This window comes from Stigmatopora argus, chromosome 20 (genome assembly GCF_051989625.1).
Source record: "Stigmatopora argus isolate UIUO_Sarg chromosome 20, RoL_Sarg_1.0, whole genome shotgun sequence".
NCBI lineage: Eukaryota > Metazoa > Chordata > Actinopteri > Syngnathiformes > Syngnathidae > Stigmatopora > Stigmatopora argus.
The window spans coordinates 12,604,803-12,618,953 of record NC_135406.1 but is presented as its reverse complement, the minus strand read 5'-3'; the positions used below and the strand labels follow the sequence as shown (position 1 = coordinate 12,618,953).

Genomic DNA, 14,151 nt, shown 5'->3' with positions numbered 1-14,151 from the left:
GAAGTCACTGTTTCTCGCCTCCAGCCTGTATTTGGACACCCAACATCTTCCACTTCCGAAATTAATCGAACCCGATAAGGAAGACAGAGTGCTCTTCCTTCAACAGTCGTTCACCATCACTGCAAAGATGGTGCTACAGTAGTCTAATACGTGCTAGGTGCCAAACATGAAGTAGTAGGTGGGGGGTATTTTGCAGAATTAAAAAGAACCAATTTGTGGATCTCTGATAATTCTGGATTATTTTTTCATCGTGAGTATATTGTTAAACTACATTAATGGAGGTACATTTGTGATTCTATTTGTAATTATTGTCTTATTATTCAATAAAAATAAATCCCTTGGTCTAAATATTGATGTGCATTCAAACAATTCATAACCTCACTATAATAATAAAAAACTTCAATCAAAGAAAAAAAATATTTGAATGTAAAATCATAGCTGAGATTAAAAAAAATGCACTATCATTTTGATCAAGCATGATCATCTGAAATGGTAGTTTATACATTTTCGCGAAAGCTATATCAAACATCAAACATCTGACATTCTGGTCAGCAAACTTTAATGTCAGTGATGACTGTGCAATTGAAGAACTCCTTCAAATACAACCCACTTCTTTGTCAGAGCGGGAGCAGCACATGTTTAAACAAGTAAAAACCACAGCACCAGATTTGAGTTTGTCCAGATATTTTCATCAAGATTCATTTCCGGTAGGTGATTATGTTCAGACAAAAAATGTAAAGAAAACTTTTAACCCAGAGTCTGGAACCATATTATCAATGAAAAAAATGCCTTCAACAGATGAATCCAGTGAAATTCACTGTTTTAGCACTTTTTTCATGGTCCCAGTAGAGTGTAAGACATAAGAGACAGGAAACGAATCAGCAACGCGTTTATAATTTAAGGGGACCACAAGGGTTCAGTCTGACAGTTTAAAAATGTGGCTCTTTGTGTCTTGTTCAACAGCCTTGGAATATCTTGTGAGGGTAGTTTTTATTATTTTACATTCGAGTAGACGCAGTTGGTTGTTACAATGATTGGATTTGCCTACACGTTTATGGAATGGTTGCATGTCTTGTTAAAAAGGGGAACTTTTTGATTACATGAGGGGGGGTGTAAAAGGTTCATTTGTTCATCTTCTGTATTGCTTATCGTCATGGGGATCGTGTGGTTGTTGGGGCCTATCCCAGTTAGTTGTGAACAGGAGAAAAAGCGGTGGTCCTGACTAAGTTTGAACCCTGCAATGAAGATTCACATTTCACATTTTCTTATATTTAAAAAAGGCGATAGTAGTTAAAAAATAAACAGAAAACACAAGTTCAAAAAGTGAAAATGAACGAAAATTAAATGGGAAAATATCTTATAATGTGTTTACTCTTGTTAGATCGCCATTTAACGTCACTGACGAGTTAAATCTGCTGAGCCAACACTCTTGGATTAGATAAAATCACATGCATAGGACTAAAAGTGGAAAACGTCCATTCAGTACATTCGTCCTGACTATGGTTTTTCACCTGTGTGGGTTCTTGTGTGTATTTTGAACCCATGACCTCGGAACTGTAAGGCCACCTAACCCTAACCACTCGGTTAGTAAATGTTAATGTAACTAAATAATTATGAATATTTATCAGAAATTTATCAATACTTTCACTAAGTATTCAATATTGCAGTGTATACTAAAACATGACTATGAGTCACAAATTACGGCCCATTTTGGAAATTGTTTAAAAAGTCTCTTTTGGGTTATAGACACCTTCGAGAAATGTTTCATTTTCCAGTACGATTTATTTATTTCAAATGTGCATTTTCAGTAACTCATGATTGACAGTGACACATTACAGTTGTTTTTCCCAATTGCTAAAAGAGAAAATCCTAAAGGACCCACACATTTAAAAGAAATAGAATAAAAGTACATCCCATTTGAAAATAACACAAGCCCATTTCACACAGTCTCGATTCCCATATCACAACAATCCTCCTCTCTCATAAATCGAAACCTAGTCAATAAACTTCAAATGTTTTCACTGATTACTGTGGTGTTGAAGACGATGATTCTGTTTTGCATCAATTTATGTAACTTGTACCACAACTCCTCATCTGAAACTTCAGAAAAGGAGCCAAGAAAATACTGTTCAGTAAAAAAACTATTCTACATAAAATAAAACTACATTGATTATATGATTATTTATTATCATCATTTTCTGACATTCAATGTGAATGAGGCAGAGGGTACAGAAAATGAATGAATGAATTTGACATGAATGTAAAGAATTAAGGCTTTGTCATGGAGAAACATTGAAGCAGTTAAAGCAGGGGTCACCAAACTGCGGCCCACGGGCCGGATACGGCCCGCCGGCACATTTGGACCGGCCCTCTGAACAATACCAGAGACGCTATCAGATTTTTTTCCTATTTGGTCTTGAAGACTGGGACGTTTTAATCTTGTGTTTGGTTCATTGCACCCCTGCTGAGCCCACAAATCATCCCAGTGAAGCGGGCCTTCGCATTGCTTCTTTGGTGACACGCGCGGGGAGTGTTTCCCTTTGATCCATGCGGGCACTTCCATCGTTGCATGCGCGAGCGGAGTGTTAGCGAGACATCTGGACGATCGCAGGTGAGGGCGGAGCCCTGGGGCCATCGCTATTGCGATGCTATTCAAGCATATAAAAACTGTGCAACCTGAACCTGTTTGAGAACGGAATAATGGCGAAAAGGTTAGTTAAGAGAAAAATTGATTCAGAATGCAGGGTATTTAACCTGCAGTGGACAAACGATTATTTTTTTGTTCAATGCAAAGAAAAGGCTGTTTGTCTCATCTGTCAAGAGACGGTGGCAGTATTCAAAGAATACAATCTTCGCCGGCACTATGAATCCCGTCACAAAGACAAGTACGATAGCGTGCAAGGCCAAACACGAGCAGACAAACTCTCAAAGCTAAAAGTTGGACAATTATCTCAGCAGACTACATTTCTACGCCAAGCTCAGCTGAACCAGGCATCCGTTCGGGCCAGCTTTCGGGTTGCTAAACTGATAGCAAGCAACGGTAAGCCTTTCACTGACGGAGAGTTTTTTAAGAAATGTATGGATGTTGTCGTGGAGGAAGTGTGTCCCGAGAAGAAAGATGCATTTAATGCCGTAAGTCTGTCGGCGAGTACAATCGCCAGACGCGTTGAAGAAATCGGGAGTAATGTATATGCCCAGCTGCAGCAGAAGACGAAAGAATTTGACTTTTTTCATTAGCACTGGATGAAAGCACGGACGTGCAAGACACACCGCAACTGCTCATTTTTATTCGTGGAGTTAGCGCAAACTTTGAGATTTGCGAGGATCTGGCAGCCCTCCAAAGTCTCAAATGGACTACAACAGGAGAGGATATTTTTGACAAAGTGTGCCAAACCATGGAGAAGTTGGACCTGGACTGGTCAAAGCTAGCTAGCATCACGACTGACGGGGCTCCTAGCATGGTGGCCGAAACTCGCAGTCTAATAATGGGACGCATGAAATGGGAGTTGGAAAAAAGGGGTCTCACCGCCCCGCTACGAGCCCACTGCCAAATTCACCACCAAGCACTGTGCTGCAAAATGTTGACGTGGGATTCTGTAATGACGGTTGTGGTGTCGTGAATAAACTTCAGAGCAAAGGGAGAAGATTGTGCATGGCACAACAGAAAGTTAATGTTCCATGGCTTTTTTTTTCTATGAAGAACCCAGAGAGAGTTATTTAGTTATTATTTATTTCATAAATAGTGTTATTTATTTCCTGTTTTTTTCTGTGAAGAACTCAGAGAGGGTTATTTAGTTATTATTTATTTCATTAATAGTGTTATTATTTGTTTCCTGACTTTTTTTCTGTGAAGAACCTGGAAAGGGTTATTTGGTTGTGTGGCTTTCTGGAAAACAATACATTTTTTGAGCTCCCCTACGATCGTCACACTTTTTCTGTTACAAACTGACACCGGCCCCCCATCAGAGAAGGGAAAGGTTATGTGGCCCTCACAGGAAAAAGTTTGGGGACCCCTGCTGTAAACAATCAGCTGAAGTAGCTCAATTGGGAGAGCGTTAGACTAAAGATCTAAAGGTCCCTGGTTCAATCCCGGGTTTTGGCAAAGCATTGGACCTGGGAAGCCCAGCCTAAATCAGATGGCAGTCAGTATGAAAACTGTTTACCTGTAAGCTATGAGTTATTTTGCAGTCAAGTTTGATTCCTGTCACCGACATGAGCCGAATTGGCTCATATAAAGAAGTTTGGTAAGCGTACCCTGAATCAAACTCGGGCTTCGGCAGTCCCTTGAACTCTCTAAACCGGATCAATACCAGTTAATGCTCCAAATGGAATATTATACTAGTAAGCCATGAGTCAATTTGCAGTCCAAGTTGTTTAACTCTGTAAACAATCAGCCGAAGTAGCTCAGTTGGGAGAGCGTTAGACTGAAGATCTAAAGGTCCCTGGTTCAGTCCCGGGTTTCGGCAAAGCATTGGACCTGGGAAGCCCAGACTAAATCAGATGGCAGTCAGTATGAAAACTGTTTACCTGTAAGCTATATGTTTTTTTGCAGTCAAGTTTGATTCCTGTCACCGACATGAGCCGAATTGGCTCATATAAAGAGTTTTGGTAAGCGTACCCTGAATCAAACTCGGTCTTCGGCAGTCCCTTGAACTCCCTAAACCGGATCAATACCAGTTAATGCTCCAAATGGAATATTATACTAGTAAGCCATGAGTCAATTTGCAGTCCAAGTTGTTTAAGGCTGTGAACAATCAGCCGAAGTAGCTCAGTTGGGAGAGCGTTAGACTGAAGATCTAAAGGTCCCTGGTTCAATCCCGGGTTTCGGCAAAGCATTGGACCTGGGAAGCCCAGCCTAATCGGATGGCAGTCAGTATGAAAACTGTTTACCTGTAAGCTATGAGTTTTTTTGCAGTCAAGTTTGATTCCTGTCACCGACATGAGCCGAATTGGCTCATATAAAGAGTTTTGGTAAGCGTACCCTGAATCAAACTCGGTCTTCGGCAGTCCCTTGAACTCTCTAAACCGGATCAATACCAGTTAATGCTCCAAATGGAATATTATACTAGTAAGCCATGAGTCAATTTGCAGTCCAAGTTGTTTAACGCTGTAAACAATCAGCCGAAGTAGCTCAGTTGGGAGAGCGTTAGACTGAAGATCTAAAGGTCCCTGGTTCAATCCTGGGTTTCGGCAAAGCATTGGACCTGGGAAGCCCAGCCTCAATCAGATGGCAGTCAGTATGAAAACTGTTTACCTGTAAGCTATGAGTTTTTTTGCAGTCAAGTTCGATTCCTGTCACCGACATGAGCCGAATTGGCTCATATAAAGAGTTTTGGTAAGCGTACCCTGAATCAAACTCAGGCTTCGGCAGTCCCTTGAACTCTCTAAACCGGATCAATACCAGTTAATGCTCCAAATGAAATATTATACTAGTAAGCCATGAGTCAATTTGCAGTCCAAGTTGTTTAATGCCGTAAACAATCAGCCGAAGTAGCTCAGTTGGGAGAGCGTTAGACTGAAGATCTGAAGTTTCCTGGTTCAATCCCGGGTTTCGGCAAAGCATTGGACCTGGGAAGCCCAGCCTAAATCAGATGGCAGTCAGTATGAAAACTGTTTACCTGTAAGCTATGAGTTTTTTTGCAGTCAAGTTTGATTCCTGTCACCGACATGAGCCGAATTGGCTCATATAAAGAGTTTTGGTAAGCGTACCCTGAATCAAACTCGGGCTTCGGCAGTCCCTTGAACTCTCTAAACCGGATCAATACCAGTTAATGCTCCAAATGGAATATTATACTAGTAAGCCATGAGTCAATTTGCAGTCCAAGTTGTTTAACACTGTAAACAATCAGCCGAAGTAGCTCAGTTGGGAGAGCGTTAGCCTGAAGATCTAAAGGTCCCTGGTTCAATCCTGGGTTTTGGCAAAGAATTGGACCTGGGAAGCCCAGCCTAAATCAGATGACAGTCAGTATGAAAACTGTTTACCTGTAAGCTATGAGTTTTTTTGCAGTCAAGTTTGATTCCTGTCACCGACATGAGCCGAATTGGCTCATATAAAGAGTTTTGGTAAGCGTACCCTGAATCAAACTCGGGCTTCGGCAGTCCCTTGAACTCTCTGAACCGGATCAATACCAGTTAATGCTCCAAATGGAATATTATACTAGTAAGCCATGATTCAATTTGCAGTCCAAGTTGTTTAACGCTGTAAACCAGGGGTCACCAAACTACGGCCCGCGGGCCGGACACGGCCCGCCGGCACATTTGGACCGGCCCTCTGAACAATACCAGAGACGCTATCGGATTTTTTTTCCTATTTGGCCTTGAAGACTGGGACATTTTAATCTTGTGTTTGGTTCATTGCACCCCTGCTGAGCCCACAAATCATCCCAGTGAAGCGGGGCTTCGCATTGCTTCTTTGGTGACATGCGCGGGGAGAGTGTTTCCCTTTGATGCATGCGGGCACGTCCACCGTTGCATGCACGAGCAGTGTTACCGAGACATCTGGACGATCGCAGGTGAGGGCGGAGCCCTGGGACCATCGCGGACTATTCAAGCATATTAAAACTGCAACCTGTTTGAGAACGGAATAATGGCGAAAAAGTTAGGTGAGAGAAAAATTGATTCAGAATGCAGGATATTTAACCTGGAGTGGACAAACGATTATTTTTTTGTTCAATGCAAAGAAAAGGCTGTTTGTCTCATTTGTCAAGAGACGGTGGCGGTATTCAAAGAATACAATCTTTGCCGACACTATGAATCCCGTCACAAAGACAAGTACGATAGATTGCAAGGCCAAATACGAGCAGACAAACTCTCAAAGCGAAAAAGTGGACTACTATCTTAGCAGAACCAGGCATCCGTTCGGGCCAGCTTTTGGGTTGCTAAATTGATAGCAAGCAGCGGTAAGCCTTTCACTGACGGAGAGTTTGTTAAGAAATGTATGGATACTGTCGTGGAGGAGGTGTGTCCCGAGAAGAAAGATGCATTTAAGTTACGCTACGAGTCCACTGCCAAATTCACCACCAAGCACTGTGTTGCAAAATTTTGACGTGGGATTCTGTAATGACGGTTGTGGTGTCGTGCATAAACTTCAGAGCAAAGGGAGAAGATTGTGCGTGGCGCAACAGAAAGTTAATGTTCCATGGCTTTTTCTGTTACAAACTGACACCGGCCCCCCATCAGAGAAGGGAAAAATTATGTGGCCCTCACAAGAAAAAGTTTGGGGACCCCTGCTGTACACAATATTTAAGACACTGTCAATCAAAAGTTATCGGAGAAGCACATTTTAAGAAATTATATCAGAAAAATAGCAATTTCTCAAAGGTGTCTTAAACCCAAAAGGAAGAGTTTGTTTTTTCTTTTATTTACATTATTTGCTTAATCCGGACCAACCACTAGATTTAAATTATGTCTTGATTTTCCCATTTTTAACGAATATTTGCAATTTTTCCCTCCAATTTTGTTCTTTTGTGTTTTAGTTCAATAAGTATTTTGTAAAATGTAAAAATAACTATATAGAAATATTTTCAACAAATGATTATTCCCTTATTGAAAATAAAAGCTCAAATAAACATTGTTTTAGATCTATGAAAAATATTTAAGGCTTTATATCCAGTTCTTTAAATCAGATTTAATCTCTCTCTCGCTCTCTTGCTCTCTCCCGCTCCCTCCCTCCCACTCCCTATCTCCCTCACCCTACCTCCCTCCCTCCCAATCCCTCCCTCCCTCCCTCCCTCCCAATCCCTCCCTCCCTCCCTCCCTCCTCCCTCCTCCCTCCCTTGTAGATCATCCGTCTGGCCTGGAACTTGTTGTCCTGTTCAGTCCATTGTTATGAAGACAATTGACTGGCCCCGACAGGAAGACTGGGGGAAAGTGCACTCGGTCCAAACAGTATGGCACAATTTAAATTATAGCTTCATGACCTATTAATTCCAAATGAACAAAGAACTGAATGACAAGCCTTGCATTTTACATTTTTTATAGATCTAAAACTATGTTTATTTTAGCTTTTTTTTCTTACAGAGGGAAGATGTCTTTTAATCATTTAATTTCAAAAGGAAACGAAATATGTTTTTATGTTCAAAATTGAAGTGGAAAACAGAAAACATTTTTATAGTTATTTTTACATTTTACTAAATACTCATTTAACTAAAACACAAAAAGAAAAAATAAGGATGAAAAAATTGCAAAGATTTGTTAAAAATGGGAAAATCAAGAAATATAATTCACATCTAGTGGTTGGTCCAGATTGAGGGAATAATGTTAATAAAAGAAAAAACAAACTTTTCCTTTTGGGTTTAAGACACCTTTGAGAAATTGCAAATTTTCTCATATAATTTCTGCGCTTCTTCGATAACTTGTGATTGACAGTGTCTTAATTATTGTGTATAATGTCCACGAATACTGAAATTAAAATTAAACAAATTTTCTCCTGACCACAAGAGAGCGTTACCTAAATAAGAGACTGATTCCTGCGAGTTCAAACCGTTTCATTGAAGAACTACTTCTCCCGTGATGCCAATCGGCCAAACAGCAACAGCTCCATTATCAAGGACGATTTTTCTCTGCGCATGCGCGTTTTGCGAAGCGTCCTTTTGAGACGCAATCTTCAAGTTATTTATGTTTAATTTAATTTTCAATTTAATTAAAACCTGCGCAAACAATTATTGCTCAAACCACACGTCAGAACATTTGAAGATTAATTATTTCCTATTTCCGACTCTCTTACATTTATAAATCGAAGGAAGTGACGCAACCACCGCGCATGCGCAGTTTTCGCCACCTAGTTTAACCTATGGGTCCCCGACGTGTCTAGCATAAGCTACTTTATGACCTTAAATATCAGCCAAAATCATTTTCAAGACCTCGTTAAAGCTTTGCGGCCTACTTTAGCTCAGCCTGTTAGCATATATCAAAGGATCAACTCTTCAAGTCGTCGAAGAATTTTGAAGCTTTGCGCCCTCTTTAACTTAGCCTAGCTAGCAGCTATCAATGGCGTCTCCATCAGAATTTACGTGTGGGAAAAGAGCAGCAAAGTTCCACGAGGAAAACTCGACATTTTGCAAAATAATCCATGCAAAAGTTGTCCTTCACAGAATAGAAGGTGGGTCCATTTTTATATCTATATATTCCCTTCATCATTAAGGCTTAATGGTAATTGTAGAAGTGCTTTTTTGTGCGCTGCAATTGCATATTCAAGTACAGTAATCCCTCAGCATTTCACTACATCGCAGATTTTTCTGGGGAAAATGTTTATTTTTTAAATAATTTTTCAAGCGGAAGCAACTCCCATGTCTTCCGCTTGCTACTAGGACTCAGCACTGGAGATTTTTTTAAAATTATAAATTCATAAAAATGTGAAAACCGGCCCAGAGGAGCGAGTGGTTAGCGCATCGGCCTCACAGCTCTCAGGTCCTAGGTTCAAATCCAGGTCAAATCCACCTGTGTGGAGTTTGCATGTTCTTCCCAGGCCTGTGTGGGTTTCCTCCAGATACTCCGGTTTTCCTCCCACACTCCAAAGACTTGCATAGTAAGGCTTTTTTTAATAATAAAAAAGACCATGTATAGCAGGGGTCCCCAAACTTTTTCCTGTGAGGGCCACATAACTTTTCCCTTCTCCGATGGGGGGCCGGTGTCAGTTTGTAACAGAAAAAGTGTGACGATCGATCGTAGGGGAGCTTACATTTTTTATTGTTTTCCAGAAAGCCACACATAACCAAATAACCCTTTCCAGGTTATTTACAGAAAAAAAAGTCAGGAAACAAATAATAACACTATTAATGAAATAAATAATAACTAAATAACCCTCTCTGAGTTCTTCACAGAAAAAACAGGAAATAACACTATTCATGAAATAAATAATAACTAAATAACTCTCTCTGGGTTCTTCATAGAAAAAAAAAAGCCATGGAACATTAACTTTCTGTTGTGCCATACACAATCTTCTCCCTTTGCTCTGAAGTTTATGCACGACACCACAACCGTCATTACAGAATCCCACGTCAACATTTTGCGGCACAGAGCTTGCTGGTGAATTCGGCAGTGGACTCGTAGCGGGGCGGTGAGACCCCTTTTTTCCAACTCCTGGTTCATGCGTCCCATTATTAGACCGCAAGTTTCGGCCACCATGCTAGGAGCCCCGTCAGTCGTGATGCTAGCTAGCTTTGACCAGTCCAGGTCCAACTTCTCCATGGTTTGGCACACTTTGTCAAAAATATCCTCTCCCGTTGTAGTCCCTTTGAGACTTTGGAGGGCTGCCAGATCCTAGCAAATCTCAAAGTTTGCGCTAACTCCACGAATAAAAATGAGCAGTTGCGGTGTGTCTTGCACGTCCGTGCTTTCATCCAGTGCTAATGAAACAGAGTCAAATTCTTTCGTCTTCTGCTGCAGCTGGGCATATACATTACTCCCGATTTATTCAACATGTCTGGTCATTGTACTCACCGACAGACTTACGGCATTAAATGCATCTTTCTTCTCGGGACAGACTTCCTCCACGACAACATCCATACATTTCTTAAAAAACTCTCCGTCAGTGAAAGGCTTACCGTTGCTTGCTATCAGTTTAGCAACCCGAAAGCTGGCCCAAACGGATGCCTGGTTCAGCTGAGCTTGGCGTAGAAATGTAGTCTGCTGAGATAATAGTCCAACTTTTAGCTTTGAGAGTTTGTCTGCTCGTATTTGGCCTTGCACACTATCGTACTTGTCTTTGTGACGGGATTCATAGTGCCGGCGAAGATTGTATTCTTTGAATACTGCCACCGTCTCTTGACAGATGAGACAAACAGCCTTTTCTTTGCATTGAAAAAAATAATAATCGTTTGTCCACTGCAGGTTAAATACCCTGCATTCTGAATCAATTTTTCTCTTAACTCACCTTTTCGCCATTATTCCGTTCTCAAACAAGTTCAGGTTGCACAGTTTTTATATGCTTGAATAGCATCGCAATAGCGATGGCCCCAGGGCTCCGCCCTCACCTGCGATCGTCCAGATGTCTCGCTAACACTCTGCTCGCGCATGCAACGGTGGAAGTGCCCCATGCATCAAAGGGAAACACTCTCCCCGCGCATGTCACCAAAGAAGCAATGCGAAGGCCCGCTTCACTGGGATGATTTGTGGACTCAGCAGGGGTGCAATGAACCAAACACAAGATTAAAACGTCCCAGTCTTCAAGGCCAAATAGGAAAAAAATCCGATAGCGTATCTGGTATTGTTCAGAGGGCCGGCCCAAATGTGCCGGCGGGCCGTGTTCGGCCCGCGGGCCGTAGTTTGGTGACCCCTGATGTATAGTAAAGTATCAGTTTCTTTAAAAAATGACCATTTATAGAAAGGTTTTTTTTTTTTTTTATTACCTTTTTATTTTGTCGCGTGTGGGTTTTCTCCAGGTACTCCGGCTTCCTCCCACATTGTAAAGACATGGTAGGCTGATTCGACACTAAATTGCTCCTAGGTATGAGTGTGAGTGTGAATGGTTGTCTGTCTTGTTGTGCCCTGCGATTGGCTGGCCAACAATTCAGGGTGCACCCCCCCCCCCCCCCCCCGGGCCAAAGTCAGCTGGGATAGGCTCCAGCACCAACACCCCCCCCCCCCCCCGACTCTGATGAGGATAAAGCTGTTCAGAAAATGAGATGAGATTAAAGAATCCTTTGGGTTTAATAAAACAACACATTTTTATACATTGAAATGTGTTGGTGTGCTCTTAATAGTACTTTAATTTTAAAGGTGAACTCTGTTTTCCTCAAACTGTTGATTACAATGCGGGTCACCCGCGAGTGCTATAATTATTCCTTGTTAATTAAACATTTGCTGTGGCAGCCAGCATATTACCGGAAAACGTTGACATACGGGTGTCCCATTTTACGGGAAATTTGAGATACGAGCTAAATTCGGAGCCATTTTTTTCCTTGAGAAATGAAACAAATTGGAGATACGAGCTTATTGAGATGGTGGTCAAATATGTGTGGGTGTGTATAGTCATTTGAGTTGATTTCAGTTAAATTTCAAGTTAATGTCATGTTACGAGCCTAACCACCGCCAATATAAGTATAAAACTTTACATTCCCAGTCTAACCTAAAGGACTTCTCTTTGGATAGACAGATTATGAAACATATCATTTATTTTCGTGTCTTTGCAGGTTTCAGAGAATATCTTGGTCCTGATGGGAAAGAGTCTGTTGGCCTTAAAAAGGAACTTGAGCTCCCCCAAATCAAAGGGGAGGAGCCACAGTTCCCTCAACAACAAATGAGAGACGAGCGACTTCCAATCAAGAAGGAGGAAGATGATGTCACCTGGTCACTTGGTGAAAACCTGAAGAGGGAAGAGGATCTGGGCATGACCAGCAGAGGGGCGGAGCCTGCACACACCTTAAAGTTACCCCAAATTAAAGAGGAGGAGCCAGAGTTCCCTCAACAGCAAATCAAGAAGGAGAAAGAAGATGTCACTGTGTCAACTGGTGAGCCTTTCAAGAGTGAAGATGATCTGGGCGTGGCCGACAGAGGGGCGGAGACTCCGAACGGCAGCTCAGCAGAAGGGCAAGCAGACAATTTAATTGCTCCGTTATCAGATAGCGAAGACTTGCTTTATGACAATGAAGGTCTTAAGGACGGCAAACTCTGGAAATGCGCTCAGTGTGGAAAAACCTTTGGGAAAAAGTCTACTTTGAAAACTCACATGAGGAGCCACACTTGGGAGAAACCCTTATCATGTACAGTTTGTGGTAAAACATTTACACACAAGAGAAACTTAAATATTCATGCAAGAACACACATAGGTGACAAACCATTTTCATGCTCAGTTTGCGGTAAAAGATTTACAGAGAAAGGAAGCTTAAAAATACACACAAGAACCCACACTGGTGAAAAATCATTTTCGTGTTCACTTTGTGGTCAAACATTCACACAGAAGGGAAACTTAATAATTCATGCAAGAACACACACAGGTGACAAACCATTTTCATGCTCAGTTTGTGGTAAAAGATTTACAGAGAAGGGAACCTTAATTATTCATGCAAGAACACACACTGGTGAAAAACCATTTTCGTGTTCAGTTTGTGGTAAACGATTTACAGAGAAGAGAACCTTAAAAGGGCACATAAGAACCCACACTGGTGAAAAACCATTTTCGTGTTCAGTTTGTGGTAAAACATTTACAAACAAGAACATCTTAACTAATCATGCAAGAACACACACGAGTGAAAAACCATTTTCGTGTTCAGTTTGTGGTAAAAGATTTACAGAGAAGGGGACCTTAAAAAGGCACACAAGAACCCACACTGGTGAAAAACCATTTTCGTGTTCAGTTTGTGGTCAAAGATTTACACACCAGCGAAACTTAAAAAGTCACACGAGAACACACTCGGGTGAAAAACCATTTTCGTGTTCAGTTTGTGGTAAAAGATTTACAGAGAAGGGGACCTTAAAAAGGCACACAAGAACCCACACTGGTGAAAAACCATTTTCGTGTTCAGTTTGTGGTCAAAGATTTACACACCAGCGAAACTTAAAAAGTCACATGAGAACACACTCGGGTGAAAAACCATTTTCGTGTTCAGTTTGTGGTAAAAGATTTACAGAGAAGGGAAACTTAAAAAGGCACACAAGAAACCACACTGGTGAAAAACCATTTTCGTGTTCAGTTTGTGGTAAAGCCTTTTCTCATGAGACAGTTTTACAAATACACACAAGAACCCACACTGGTGAAAAAACATTTTCGTGTTCAGTTTGCGGTAAAGCCTTTTCTCAAAAGCAACACTTAAAAAGGCACGCAAGAACCCACACTGGTGAAAAACCATTTTCGTGTTCAGTTTGTGGTAAAAGATTTACAGAGAAGGGAAACTTAAAAACGCACACAAGAACCCACACTGGTGTAAAACCATTTTCGTGTTCAGTTTGTGGTCAAACATTCACACGGAATGGAAGCCTAATTAGTCATGCAAGAACACACACAGCTTAAAAGCCATTCTCGTGTGCAGTTTGTGGTAAAGCCTTTTCTCAAAAGCAAGATTTCCAAAAACACAAGAATCCACGCTGGTCATTTTCGTGTTCAGTTTGTGGTAAAACATTTGCAGATAAGGGAACGATAAAAACCCACATAAGAACCCACACTGGTGAAAAAACAATTTCCTGCTCAGTCTGTGGCCACAGATTGGCTACTAC

The 14,151-nt window shown here is 41.3% G+C and overlaps 1 protein-coding gene and 2 non-coding genes across 3 annotated transcripts; all 3 read left to right on the top strand.

The window, feature by feature from the left end:
• The first annotated feature begins 4,029 nt into the window (after positions 1-4,029).
• trnaf-aaa (transfer RNA phenylalanine (anticodon AAA)) lies at positions 4,030-4,102 on the top strand. The gene has a single exon. It is a non-coding gene; the product is annotated as a tRNA-Phe (tRNA).
• Positions 4,103-4,757: 655 nt separating this feature from the next.
• Positions 4,758-4,830, top strand: trnaf-gaa (transfer RNA phenylalanine (anticodon GAA)). The gene has a single exon. It is a non-coding gene; the product is annotated as a tRNA-Phe (tRNA).
• A 5,589-nt stretch (positions 4,831-10,419) lies between these two features.
• LOC144066176 (uncharacterized) lies at positions 10,420-14,140 on the top strand. Its single transcript, XM_077589520.1, has 2 exons — positions 10,420-10,426; positions 12,132-14,140. Exons 1-2 carry the CDS (start codon positions 10,420-10,422, stop codon positions 13,946-13,948), a joined length of 1,824 nt encoding a protein of 607 aa, XP_077445646.1. The 3' UTR covers positions 13,949-14,140.
• Positions 14,141-14,151: the final 11 nt, after the last annotated feature.